Here is a 15,362-nt window from a genome sequence, read left to right as displayed (position 1 = left end):
AGCTAAATCCCCAGCCCCAAGATGCTCTATTTTTAAAGGGAACGTCTGATGAGCTGTTCTTTGTGAAAAGGATAGCTTGCCCTTTCAGGAATGTTGGTGGTATCTATGTTCAGCCGCATCACTATGTTATCTACGAACACCTATAACCCATGATGCCTTCTCAAGAGATAGTTCAAGAGAAATTATCTGTGTGGTTGAACCTGGACTGAAGGAGAGGGGACAATGATGTATCAAAAGTCCAGGCCGTTGCTCATTTAACTTACTTGTACCATTTGGACAGTCTCACGTCCACTCTCCATTTTCACACCACTCCTGTGTGTACCCGATCTTACAGCTCAGTGACCAGATATCACTGACTTCATTACAAGTGATGGTGTTTTTGCCTTCAAGGAGGCTTTGGTCACAAGCATGCCAAAAGTTTATCAGCAGCTAGGAAGGCATGCATTTCCACAGAACCCCACAGGTCTGCTCTCAATCCTCCTGCAACTGCACCAGAGGCTCCATGCAGCAGTTGTCCTCTTCAGTGCATCCCCAACACCACTGGACCCATTGTTTTGTAAGGTTTAAATGAGGTAACGACCTGTATTACAAATGGAAGTTGACTACAGTGACTCCCATCGTTCTTGATCTCCTAGGCTCCAATGGCATTTTGAGTTTTCATTAAACAGCTTAGACTATCACACTCAAATATAGTAGATATTGACTTCATAATGTCTCAAATACCACCATAAAGAGTTGTGCATTTTTCCAGTTAAAGTTAGTTCCCAGTAAAGCAGTTTTTCTCCAGTGTTAGAGAAGAGATCTCAGCATGTTCTGCACAACTGGACTCTAAGAAACACCACGGAAGTCATGGTTTTCTTATTTTTTGTAGGATTTGCCTCTTTGATAAGACATCCACTGCTTTCTATTAGCCAGCATGATGTCATCCGGCTAACAGACTGATAGAGTGTGTGGAAGGTTGCAATGACTAAGTTCTCTCCAGTGTACATGATAAAAGAGTTGGCATAGTCCTAAGGCAAGAACAGGAAAGTTACTGTTAATCAACTGGGTCAAAACAAACTAGCCTGGTGTGAGGATGGACATTTCTAAAAAGTATTTTTAGTTGCACTCTGGGTTAATTGACCCCATTAGAGATACTATACCTTGAATACTGGAGCCATTTGGGGTCACTAGCTGAATGACTTTGAGATAATACTATATACAATTATTTTATTATTCTCAAAAATTGTTCCGCTTTCTCATAAGGAAAAAAGTGAGGTAAATGGGTAGTGTACCAGCATCTTGGCTAGTTTCAAGTCCTTGGTAATGATATCCATCTTCAAGAATTCCCCTCAGAACTAGCAAAATTCTGGATTAATTATCCTGATACCTGAGGGAACATCTAGCAGCTTCTACTTATGCCTTCTATGCCTTGTCGTTTGAGCTGAAATCTATCCTTCAGGACTGTGCACAAAGGTGGGAATTGTCATAATTGCCAAACATGATTATTTCAATTAAACATCCACCAACTGAGGAGACAGTCCTTAGACCACTACGTGTCAGTCGAAACTAAGATTCCTTCATCCACTGCCCACTAGGATCATAAGCCTGCACCACCAGGCCCAACTCCAAAGTGAGGGTTTACAACCATAGCAGGGAAGTCTCTCAGGAAGCAGGTGGACACGGTAGAATGTTCTCGGTCTGTTGTTCCACTCTTTCCTTCAGCTTTATCGGTGTTGGCTTGATGCACCATGTACAATGAAGCCTGTGATTGACAGCGCTGGAATCCTGCTCTCCACAACACAGATTTCCCACACTCCAATATCAAACTAGGTCATTCTACTAGGGAATACCTAAGCTGTCAAAAAAAAAGAAAGAAAAAAAAAACACCTTTAACAATAAGCTCCTAATCTATTACCATCCTCTGGGCAAACCAACTACACAACTCAAGGCAAAGCTACTGTATTCAACCCCTTCCATTATAGGATCAGAACTCCGACTTACCTGGAAGAAGAATTGTAATCTGGGCATGGATAGCCCTATGCCTATAGAAGGTTTTCTCTTCTGTGGTGTTATCCCACACAACCTTGATTCTCGTCGTTTAATTCATCTCAAAGCAAAGCAAATACAGTTTTAAATAAATCCATGCCTGTGGAACTGATTAGTCTTCTCCCATAAATTCTTACCCAAACTGGCTAGCCTAACAGAGAAGACCAGTGGCCTCCTGAGCACTGCTGTGGCATCATTTGTGATCCACTGGAGAATAATTCTTTACGGGGTCTAGAACATGCTTTGAACCTGTGACCCGTGTCAGTTGCAATGTCTTCTGAGACAATAGGAGAAAAAGTAACTTTATAGCTTTTAAACACAGACTCTTCCTTGTTTCTTGTCCCACCACTGGGAGCTCTGATGGTTTAGAGGTCTCGGTTTTTAAGGATGACAAACAAACAAACAAACAAACAAAACTGCCATCTTGATATTTTGGTCTCTTCCTGTCACTGAACTCACCCGGACAGGAAGCGGTTCACTCCACTGGCTTTTACCCTTCATCCTAAATCACGAAATGAACTTTGAGTGACTGTCACTCAACTGTAGTAACAAAGGGCTCAGTGGGCGTGCCAGGTTATTAAACTGAAACTTGGTAATGAGAAAAAAAAATTGATGGGAAAAAATACAGGTCCACTGTGGATCCAGACTCTCCGTGAATGCAGGCTGAAATCAGCCCCCAGGTGAAGAATCCCAAGCTGTGGGCTGGGGATTTAGCTCAGTGGTAGAGCGCTTGCCTAGGAAGCGCAAGGCCCTGGGTTCGGTCCCCAGCTCCGAAAAAAAGAAACAAAACAAAAAAAAAAAAAAAAAAAAAAAGAATCCCAAGCTGTATCCGAGAGCCGGATAAAGAAATGAAGTGCTGGAAAAAGAGAATCACCAATGCCACCTGTACCCTCATCACCCACCACCGGTTAAAACCGAGGGTTCCAGAAACTATGGCTTCTTGACGATCGCTACTGCACCATCTGGAATATGCTACGCTGAAGAAATCGTTGTTTAGAAAGTCTGGAATGTGCTTTGCACACTGCCCTCCTCTCTGCCCCTCCCTTTGTGGTACTATAGACTAAACTAACTCCACATGGATGAGACTTTACCTAATAGGTCAGTCTTAGGAAACCTATTCTGTGATCATGGCTTTGCAGATGAGTAAATATTTTGCTTTCCCCTCACATGTTCATAAAAGGGAGAAAAAGTATCCACCTAACTCCAACCTTGACGCTCAGGAAGAGCCTTAAGTACGTGGTTCCCCTGGTTAAACCCTTGCAGCACAAGCATGAGGCCCTGGACTTTTGTTCTCAACATCAGCATAAAAAGCTGAGCATAGCAATCTTCAAAAATCCATGATGATTTCTGGAACCCTCAGTCCTAATATATATGTCTATAATACATTACTATGTAATTATATTACAATATATTGTATAATAGTACATAAATAGTATATGCCATGTATGTTATATATTTTAAATTATATATATACACATACTGATATATACATACTGATACACATACATATATATACATATATATACACACATATATACATATATGTATATATATATATATATATATATATATATATATATATATATATATATATATACCACAGGGAAACTGACATAGGAAGGTCTCTCAGGCATACTGATCAACCAGTCTGTTTGAGCTCTATGTTCAGTGAGAGACTTTGTCTCAAAAACTAAGATGAAGCGTGGTAAGGCAGACACTTGACATTGACCTCTGGTCTCCGCATGCATCCACACGTATGCACATGTGAACGAGATAGGCATATGTGAAAAAAATACAATACAAACAGCCACGAGTAGCACTTCAGGAACAGGCAATTGCATAAGGAACAGAGTTGGACCTGTCGTCTCAGCCCTCCAAAAGCTCAGTCAGAAAAACTGCTTTGAGTTCATAACAGCCTGGTCTACACTGTCAAACCCTCTCTCAAAAGGAAAGCCAGAGGGCCAATGAGATAGCCCAGCAAATGAAAGGGCTTCACACCCAGGCTTGACAGCCTGTGTTTGATCTCCAGAAGTCACACAGTAGAAGGGGAGAATCTACTCCTCAAAGTTATCTTCTGACCTCCACAAGTGCATACACACACATAAACAGGATAGATGATTGATTGATCGATATATTAGAGATAGAGATAGAGAGAGATTTAGAGAGAGAAACTCTAAGTAAATGACGTTGTGTGGAGATTCAGAACGCCTAAGGATGACTGTCTTGGCTTGTGTAGATTTCAACGTGCACTGATCCGTCTGCCTGTTGTTAAATTGCATTTTTCACCTCCTCCATCCTCCCTCTGACCTCTGTAGCAATCTCTGTGATCCCTGTGGTGGCGCCCAGTAAATCTCTTCTTTGCTCTGCCAGTGGCTCTGCTAGACTTGACCACTAGGGGGCAAGAGAGGAAAACTGCGTCGTCTGCAGAGCAGGGTCCTGGCCCTTTCTCCTTTCTGTTTTCTGCTCCTATGCCCAGCGGGTGCCAGGATCGCTGCCTCACTCCAGCAGGCGTGCATCCTTGCCCTGATGGTGCCTTGGTTCTATTTGTAGTTCTCTGCACTCTCTTAGAACTAACCCCATTGCTCTTCTCCGCCCATCACACGAGCTAGCCAGCCACACCTTTCCAAAAAGTGGGTTTCACTTCTCAGGGTAACACCCTCTCTAACTCTGTGTGCTTTCCTTTTCTTTCATTTTTTCCCCTTCTTTCCTTCAAAATGCACACATTCTGCATTTACTAAATTTATGATGTCGTAGGGGTTTCTTTAAACCCTTTTAATCACGTAGCCAACAAAAAAATTAAAAATTGATTTAAATTAATTCAGCACAAATAGTGTGTTTAGTTCATGTCTCCTGATTAACCCCTCTTCTATTTGCCTCCTTTAAAATTTTAAAATATTTAGTGAACTGTTTGCTCGGAGTTTCACTCACTCTTTTTGGTTGCTTGTCAGGGCTGATTGCGGGGAACATATTAGTCTCTGTACTTTAGAGCAAACACCCAGAGAATCACATTCCGGCCACACTGAATCTACTTTAGACACAAGAAGATCGCCCAGCACCACTGAACTTGAAAGTTTCTTACAGGGAGAGGATAATGCCCAGGAAGACCCTCTCTTGACTCCTGAGGTGCCCCCAAACCACAACTCTAATGGAAGAAGCCTGAACCCCACTCCGCTCTTTAAACGCCAAAAGGCAAGAATTATTTTTAGAAGTCAAAGGGCATATGGCAATTTGGGGAAATTTTGAAGGGAGGGACTGTGACTCATCACATCCACTGGGGCACAGAAGCCCTGGGTGAAGCTAAGGATTTGAGAGGTAAGCAGTCGTTTTTGTAAGCGTGACGAATGCTAATCCAGAGCAGTAAGTGTGACTGCACATGGGGCCTGTTCATTTCTAAGCACAGTCTCCATTGTGTGCTAACAATACTGTGGGATGAAGAGGTATCTGGGGATCTCCAGAGGAGCTGGCATCAGGAATGACGAGCGAGTGAGTTTGAGGAGAGTTAGAAGTGACAGCCAGTGTGTGGGAGTGACAGTCTCGAAGAGCACAAAGCAGACAGGGTCCGAGCTTCTTCACTGCGGAGGTGGCAAGGAAGACAAAACGATATAAGTTTGACCTCGTACTCAGAAAATACGAGGTCCGTGTTTGAGGTCCGTGTTTATAACCCTTATTACAATACTCACTATTTAGTGAGCAAAAAGGACCAGAATAAAAGAAAGACCAGGGAGAGAGTAAAGCTGGGTTTGGGAAGATGCCAATGTCTTATTTTGTATGTTAGCATGCGCTAAGTGAAACAAATTACTTGGCTGGTTTTTCTACTGTAGGCAGGAAACGTAAGAAGATGATGAGAGGAAACAGAGATCCCAAGTTCAGGCTGGAGAGACGGCTCAGTGGTTGAGAGCACTAACTGCTCTTCCAGAGGGACTGAGTTCAATTCCCGGCAACCACATGGTGGCTCACAACCATCTGTAATGGGCTCTGATGCCCTCTTCTGGTGTGTCTGAAGAGAACAACAATATACTTGCACGCATAAAATAAATAAAGAGTTAAAGAAAAAAAAGAACTTTGGACAGAAATCCCAAGTTCAAACCTCAAATCTACTTGCTGACTGACTGTAAATGGGTTTCAGAGATTCTCTGAAGCCATTTTTAATTGTTCAGAGAGGATTCACTAGCTCGAGAACCACTGTGAGCACCACTAAAGTACTCAAGAGATTATTTTCTCTGCTTCCCTTCATTCAAATCTGTCTTTTGGAGGGAAAAAACAAAACCCTTTAGAATATTGTGAGGGCGGGAGTCGCCAGTCACTGAGGTGTGGATGAGAAGTAGCTGTGCCAACAAGAAAGGAGATTAACCCAAGTAATTTCTCACGGAGTGATTGGCCCTTTATCCAATTAATCTACTCCTAAAAACCAAACACGTACCCAGGCACACTAGCACAAGCCTATAATCCCAACACTCAATACTCAAGAGGCTGAAGAGGGAAAATTGCAAGTCTGAGGCCAGACTGGGATTTACAGTGAATTCTTATCTTCCAAACACACACACACACACACACACACACACACACACACCACACACCACACACACATCACATACACACACACATACATACACACACATACACACACACATCACATACACACACACATCACATACACACACATACACACACCACATACACACACACCACACATACACACACACATCACATAAACACACACATACACACACATATCACATACACACACACACATCACATACACACACACATCACATACACACACATATCACATACACACACACATCACATACACACATCACATACACACACACACCACATACACACACACACCACACATACACACACCACACATACACATACACACCACACACACACACCACACATACACACACACCACACATACACACACCACACATACACACACCACACATACACACACCACACATACACATACACACCACACACACACACACACACACCACTCCTAGTACTTGTAGGAATGTTCTCCTAAATATTCTCCTCATGTAATAATCCTTCCTTCCTTCCCGCTCTCTTCTTTCTTCACACCGAACCAAGAAACCAAATTCCCTCTCGCTGACCAACTAGAATGTAAACAGCCCCCTTCTATCCCATCCCCCAACTACACTGTCTACGTTGAATGACGTCCCTTCAGTATGCATCACAAGTGTAAATGATAAGCAAAGCACAGGAAGACGTAGGAGCCAAGCTCACAGAGACTCTGGGGCCCAGCTGGCTCTTTCTGATTAACCCGTCCACACGTGAGCCACGGCACAGGACTCCAGCCGAGCAAGGCAGAGAGACATCAGCCCCGTCTGGAGAAGGCAGGGACTCCACTGACTTCAAAGGTTTTGTTGAAGACTGGGAAAGACCTTCCAGAAGTGAGACACTAGGAAGCTAAAACCTCAGCTTAACCTCAGACCACCCATAGGGGACGTAAAGAGTAATAAAAGAGCCCCAGCTCCCACCTTCTTATTCAACAACAGTCTTAATGTAGACCTGACAGTAAGGAAAAATGTTATCTGATTACTAAGGTGAAATCTATCATTGAGATATTTAAATTTACAATTCGTGTATAGTAACCTTAAAAAAAAAACACATGCACACAAACACACTCACATATATTATTTGTGTGAGTGTGTGAGTGTGTGTGTGTGTGTGTGTGTGTGTGTGTGTGTATGTGTACCTGTAGCTGTGGCTGCCTGTGGATGTCAGAAAAGGGTGACAGAGTCTCTGGAGCTGGAGTTTTGGGTATTGAGACCTGAACTCAGATCCCCTACGAGAGCAGTACACACTCTTAACTGCTAACCTACCTCTCCAGCCCCTTAAATGTTATATCTTTAAATCGTTCTCTCAGAATCTAAGGGCACTTGCTGGCCAGGCATGATGGCACACACCCTTCATCCCATCCGTTAAAAACCAGAGGCAGGAGAATCTCTGTGAGACCAGCCTGCTCTACATACCAAGCTCTAAGACATCCAGCACCACACAGAAAGACCTTTCTCAAAACAAATAACAGCAACCAAAGAGACCTGGATGCTCTTCCAGAGGACGTGGGTTCAGTTCCAAACACCCACATGGTGGCTCACAACCGGCTGTGATTCCATTTCCAGAAGACCTGACGCCCTCTTCTGGCTTCTGCAAGGCATCGGTCGTGGATGTGATGCACGGATATACACCGTGATGTATGATGCATGATGGTTCATGCATGTAAAATAAAATACTTTTTAAAAAGATAACTGTTACTCAGAGCCCCTTTCCCCAGCCACATTAACCTTGGGAAAGTATGTATTTCTTCATAGTTGAACTGCATGCTAGTCTCTCTCCCTCTTCAGCCTCTGTAGCTTACAGTAAAATACAAGACTAATAAAGCAAACCTACAGTTCCCCCAAAATTGTTCAGAATTCCAGCCAGAGGAAGCTGGTTTAAACGAGAACCTGAAAGGATACTACATGCACCCTTGTGCACAAACAGCTTGAGAGCTCTTGCGGCATAACCGATGAGATCGCATAAGTTGGCAGGGACCAGTGAGAGAGTCACCTCTGTTACATACCTACCCAACAGCCGTGCACACAAGTTGAGCTCAGAGAACTATCACTACTGCCGTTTAAAAAGAATGATACAACCTGAAAGCAATTTTCAGTGCAAGATAAGATAGCAGCAAAGGTTATGTTGATTTCCAGCTGGAGAGATGACTCCGAGGTTAAGAGCAGTTGTCTATCTTGTGAAGGACCTGGGTTCGGTTCCCAGCACCCACAGGCTGCCTCACAACTCTGTCTATCTCTGGTTTCCAGATCCAATGCCCTCTTCCAATCACCACAGGCACCAGGCATGCACCTGTTACACATACATACATGTGGGCAGAGCACTCACACATGCAAAATAAGTGAATCTAAAAATATATACAGATAGAGTTATGTCAAACTTGACTCTGACTGTAAACTAGAGTAAAAAACACCACTTGATGGGGGTGTGGGGATGTCAAGGGTGGGCATCACTTAACCCAGGCTCAAAATCCTTTGCATGGATGCTTCACCTACAAAGTGGTCGTTCTGCAATGCAAGGATCAATATTCCTAGTATCTCTAGCGACAACCATATTTCCCTTCCATCTTCTTTACAAAGAAATAAAATATCAGAAACCCGGAAGAGTGTGTCATTTAGGTAAGACAGACCAGACCTACCTGAATGTTCTTGCTCACAGCCACTTTTATTAGAATGAGAAACCTCAGAGATTGCTACTATTGTGAAGAGATAAACTCCTCCTCCAAACAGTTTGGGAAGTCCTGAGTGACCCACGAGTGGGAAGCTGCTAACACAGCCGCTGATTCAGGAGATGCCGGAGTGGGAGGGGTCACCCAAGATCAACCCGGAAATCCACAGTGTTGTTGGTTAGGCACAGGGAGGCTCGCAACAAAGTGTGACTAACGCATATAAAAAGCATCAGGAGTCTCCGTTTGGAAGGTAGTAAGCAAAATTTCCAGCTCTGCCTGGTCACGTGGGCTTGGCTCTGTCGGCCTCAAACTGAAGGCAACATTGATTGCTTTCCCTAGCAGCTTTTGCTCAGCGCCCCTTCCCTTGAGTAGATCTGAGACCTGGATGGAGAGGATCCTCGGCTTCTCTCTGTACACAGTCTCTCAGTTAGCAAAGCAAGTCAACACCTCCGTGCTAATGTCACCCAAACTCTACCTTCTTGTATCAGTTGGCCAGTGTCCACCCTCTCTCCTGGCCTCTATAATTCAGCCTGCTTCCATGCCAGCCCGGGGCAGATCATTTTCCTTCAAACGTGAAACCTATCACTCTCTGCTCTAAATAAAGTGAGCAAAATAAGTAACTTCTGATTTTTTTATGGCCCCTGAAAAATTCAGATCATCTGCCAATTAATTTGTCACAATAGCTATCAGAGGTGAATTTGAATGTTTCAGACCCAAAGAAATATGGTGTCTGAGTACTAGATATGCCAGTTACCCTGACCTGGCTTTTATACATTGAATGCATGTATTAAGATGATACCGTGAAACCCATAAACACATACAATTGGTACAAGCCAATTAAAAATAAATTCAAAACATGTAAATCATCTCATGAAGTTTTCAATGTTCTTAAAATAAAATCCAAACTTTGTCAGCTATCCCCGAAAACCCTATCTGACCAGCTGCTGACTGACTTCTTTGACACCGTCTCCCATCGTAGTTCTTCACTCACCCTGGCAAAGACCTCTGACTTTCCTAATCACAGGGGCCACACTCCAATGCTCTCTCCTTGTCACTCACATGTCAATATGTTTTCTTTCCTTCTAGCACCTGTCACTGTCTAAAAGTTCTTATGTGTTCAGTGGTTTGTTTCGTGACTGTCAGTTGGAAGTCACAGTGATGGACACTGTAACAAGGAACCAATCTGAATGCTTATTGATGTACTCTGACTACCAAACACAGCACAGATTATTTTTAATGAGTTAGTAGATGAAAATATACATATATATAATCTAAAATTATATAAAGTTTAGGACTGAAGACATAGCTCAAGGGTAGAGCACTTGAAAGATTCTATGTTCAATTCCTCAGTGTGTGTGTGTGTGTATACATTTCCATGAGCTGTGAATCAGATAAGTCATTCTTCATTGGCTATGCAACTCCATACTCAATAATATATTTATGCTCTTTTTATCACCAAGAAAAGGGACATAGCTTGGTCTTATAGGATGTAAAAAGAAAATGGATATTTAATACTTAGTATTATGCCTGGGACAGTGAATCAATAAGTGCTAGGCTTTAGTGGAGGATTGGTGTGACAGTTAATTTAAACATACGAACATAAACTGTAAGAACTGATTGCCACCTAGAAAGTGGTTCCCCCAAACTGAACAATGTGATGAGAAATCCCAGTTCATGTTTTCCTACCCCCATTGTCCAGGTTAGTCTTTGTTTGCTTGTCAACTTGACACAAGCTGGGCTCACCTGGGAACAGGGAGCTTCAACTGAGAAAATGTCCTCCATTGTGTTGTCCTACAGGCAAGTCTGTTGGTTATTTCCTTGATTAATGATTGATGTGGGAGGGCCCAGATCACTGAATGCTGTCACTCCTGGGCAGGTGGTCCTCATTTGTGTAAGAAAACAACCTCAATAAGCTATGGGGAGCACACCAGTAAGCAATGTTCCTCAATGGCCTCTGCTTCATTTGCTGCCTCCAATATCCTGCCTGGAGTTCCTTCCTCGACTTTCCTCAGTGGATTCTGCCACGGGCTATGTAAGCCCAGGAAACTCTTACCTTCCCAAGTTGTTCTTGGTCATGGTCTTTATCACAGAACTAGAAAGCTAACTAAGACATCCATCCAACTATGCCATACCTCCCTGCTCACAACCCTTCAATACACAAACATCTCCCCAGTTACTCCCCCTACCTTCAAATCATCTTGTTTGTATAACATAGTATTTTAATTATAAAACTAGTCTGTAAAGTCAACCTTCTCTTACAGCCCCGGGACTTTTGACTACCTGGACTCACATTTCCTACCTACCTTTGCACAGTGAAAGCCTTCTTCATTTTGGTAGGAACAGCACCTCCCAGCAGGAGGACGTGTGAGGTAGTAAAGAACATGGAACATGGAAAGACACAGTTAACTTCAAACACCAGCGTGTTCCAAAGAATGCTGACCTATCGAGCTAATTTATGAAAATAAGCAAACTAAACGTGGTATAGTCAAGGAGGTTTGAGGGAGATACATGTTATGTTATCTTACTGAAAGCACCCAGAGCCTCTTAGCATATTGGAGGCTCTGAGAAACCCTCTAGTGGGGAAGACAGTATTCCCTGCATTTCCTCAACAGTCTCCTTTGGTGACCCCTGGAGCAGTGGTTTGAGGACATCAGTTTAGGAACACTGTACACTTTCATCCTTAAGGTCCAACACAAGTCATCTTTGAGTGATAAATAATCTAAGTGCATAGCACAGTCAGATGAGGTTATAAGGGCACTGATCCTCATCACCCATACAGCTCTTGATGGCCACCAACATGCCCCTCTGGAATCATCTAGAATCCTATAGGAAAGTACTTATTTCCCCATTGCCTGACCTGCTCTTTATAGACTCCATCTACTCCTTTCCAAGTCAATGCCTTGGCATAAATCTTATTTTTTCTCTCACTTTTACAGTCAGAGAGTCTGAACTATCTCATGGAAAACTGTGGTTGCTAGAAAAAGAGAAATCCACAACGCCTACACGCTCTTCATCTGTCACGTAGACACGGAGCACGGGAAAGAGCTGTGGATACCTGCCATTCCAAGCCACTATTAGTGATGTGTGATGATTAGAAGATAATGGCTCAGAGCCTTTGAAGGCAGAAATGATGAAGCAATGACAACTGGCCAATGTGAAGAGTCCTTATTTGACAACAAAACAACCTGAATCCCTTTTATGAGGTAAGGAATGTGTCTTAGGTAATAAACACTTAAGTAATTAGATGGATTTTTATGGAAGCAGCCATAAACTGAAACATGGGGGAAATATCTTGGCCATAGGTTGACGCCCAGGGAGGCAGGTATATAAGAACCAGGGCAGACGACAGAGCATTCAGACATCAACTGACTTCTCCTCTCAACACTACCACAACCCAACTCCCAAAGCCATGGCTTGCTGTGTTGCCCGATGCTGCAGTGTCCCCACTGGCCCTGCCACCACCATCTGTTCCTCTGACAAGTCCTGCCGCTGTGGAGTCTGCCTGCCCAGCACTTGCCCACATGAGATCAGCCTCCTGCAGCCCACTTGCTGTGACCCCTGCCCCCCACCCTGCTGCCAACCTGAAGTGTACGTGCCAACCTGCTGGCTGCTCAACTCTTGCCACCCAACTCCCGGCCTGAGTGGCATCAACCTTACCACCTATGTGCAGCCTGGCTGTGAGAATCCCTGTGAGCCCTGCTGTTAAGCAGTCAAGTCTTCTTCCCAGGCTCAGCACCCTCTCCATCACCTGCCCTGCAGCAACTTCTGCCTGCATCAAGTCTGCTTAATCAACCCCAAGGCCCAGGACCAGAGGGGTCCATGGACATGCTTCAATTCTTAATGCTTCGTTCCTCTGGGAACAGATGGATACCTTCTCTCTTCTAGGCTCTATTCCTGCTTCTTTGAGAGATAACCATTTGGACTACTCATTAATAAACTTTATTCTGGCTTAGCAACCATGGCCTCGTAGCTGTTTGTGTCTGTGTTTCCTCTTAGGAAAAGCGGAATGCCTGTCTCTGGTTGACAGCAGGTTCTTACCCATCCCAGCACAGTGAGAAGCCTCATGTGTAAACAGTTTCCTCCTCCCTTTGGAGTGGGAGAACCATAAATGTGTAAAACCTTTAGCATTTAGAATGAGCTTGCCTGGAAAAGCTTAAAGGTGTAAATAAGTAGAAATTACGTAGCATGAAACATAGAAGAATTGGAGACCAAAGGCAAATAAGTCAATAATACTGTAGATCACGACACCTGACATGAAACTGCTTTCATTTTTAGGTATCTTTTTTTTACCATCATGTCTTATGATTTGAGCTCCCTGGGCTATAATTTACATCAGCCAAACACTCACTGCTCTGGTATTTATTGCAAAAAGAGAGAAGGAAGAATTCCTACCTTTGAAGGGTCCTAGAGAAGAGGTTTGGATAGATGCTGTCTTGGTGAATAATTGGTTTTATGGAAATATCAGCATATTGTTTCTTGCTCCCTCCAGTGAGGGCTCTGAGTTTACATAATAACCCCAACTATTCTTAGAAGTTGATTGGTTCAAGAGGCATATGCATACTGTCATGTCACTGAAATATCCATAATATATTAGACCAAAATGAAGTGTTCTTTAAACAACAGAAATAGCCATGACTTTCCAATGGCACAGACATTCCTCTTGGGGAAAAAAGAAATCTCTGTGTTGATTATTATATTATTTCCTTACCCAGAGTGCTGCAATCTAGTTACATGGTTAAATATTTTCTTACCTGGGGGCCTTTCCCTCCCCTCCCCCTTCCCCCCTCCCCCTCCCCCTCTCCCTCTTCCTCTCCCCCCTCTTCCCCCCTTCTCTCCTGATACCTGTAGCCTGGTATCACAACAGTCTAGCTTCCCTTGTTATGATCCCATCCTCTGCTTATCTCTTAGAACTGCTATAAGAACTGAATGACCCAAAGGACAGAGACCGTTTTAATATGTTTATATATAGCAGTGAGCTGTCCCAGGAGAGCCTTTCAATGTGACTTCTACCAGATAGTCCCAGCTTTCTCTCCATAAAGACATTCTTCCACTTGGAAAAACATGCATTTTTCCCAGATGACTTTCCTAAATTTTTTTAATTCCTTCATTTTTTTGATCATCAATGTGTTAAGTATTGGTGTATACAGAGTATCAGCATATTTATAGTAACCATCAATCCTATCTGTCCTTATAAGGGATAAATGTTTAGTCTTCATTTTTTGATATTGAAAATAGTTCTAAAAGGCCCCTTGGATCAGTGAAAAAAGTCTACTGCTTCAGGCTGTTTCTGTGGCCCTGAACAAGTTTTGTAAGATTTCTGGGTCTGTAGCCTTAAGCTGGTAAAATGAGTTGGTTAACCAAATCACATTTAAAGTGTCTTCCAGTTTAAACACACTGCATCGTAGATTTTTTCCAGAAACACTTCAGATAACAAATACTTTGTGATGGCTAATATTGATTGCTAGCTTCACCTAGGAGACAACTTTCTGAGCATGTCATAAGTGAACTTCTAGATTGGGATAACAGAATTGGAAAGTCCTGTCCTAAACATAGTCAGAGTTATTATTATCCCATGGGCTGGGGTCCTAGACTCAATGAAAGACAGAGGTCAACTGGAACCTTCTCTCTCTCTCTCTCTCTCTCTCTCTCTCTCTCTCTCTCTCTCTCTCTGTGTGTGTGTGTGTGTGTGTGTGTGTGTGTGTGTGTGTGTGTGTGTGCATGTTTCCTGACAGATTCCCCATATTTCTGACACCACGCTGGATGGATGATATTCTCAAAACTGTGAGCTAAAGTAAATCTTCCCTTCCTTATGCTGCTTTTGTTGGGTGTTTGTTTTATCCCAGCAAGGGGAAAAGCAATACATTGTCTATACCCCTTGCCGTCCCCACTCCAGCTGGCTGCCTTTACTGCTTTCAACTGTAGTAACTAAGGATTGCTGATTGTCCCAGATACCCCAGCAGGTAGATATCGCCCACGCCAGACATCATTTGTCTTTAAAAAAAATTTTCCGAGGGATAAACAGTCATTTCCTTCCTCCAGTTTATAGATTGGAGAAACAGAAGCCGAGAAACGCTAAGTAACT

General features: G+C 43.2%; 1 protein-coding gene across 1 annotated transcript; it reads left to right on the top strand.

The window, feature by feature from the left end:
• The first annotated feature begins 12,689 nt into the window (after nt 1-12,689).
• On the top strand, nt 12,690-12,986 carry Krtap3-1 (keratin associated protein 3-1). The gene has a single exon (NM_001408669.1). The coding sequence runs from the start codon at nt 12,690-12,692 to the stop codon at nt 12,984-12,986; it is 297 nt and encodes a 98-aa protein (NP_001395598.1).
• The last annotated feature ends 2,376 nt before the right edge of the window (nt 12,987-15,362 follow it).

This window comes from Rattus norvegicus, chromosome 10 (assembly GCF_021556685.1).
Source record: "Rattus norvegicus strain SHRSP/BbbUtx chromosome 10, alternate assembly SHRSP_T2T, whole genome shotgun sequence".
NCBI lineage: Eukaryota > Metazoa > Chordata > Mammalia > Rodentia > Muridae > Rattus > Rattus norvegicus.
The sequence above is the reverse complement of the archived record's forward strand: the minus strand, read 5'-3'. Positions and strand labels throughout refer to the sequence as shown.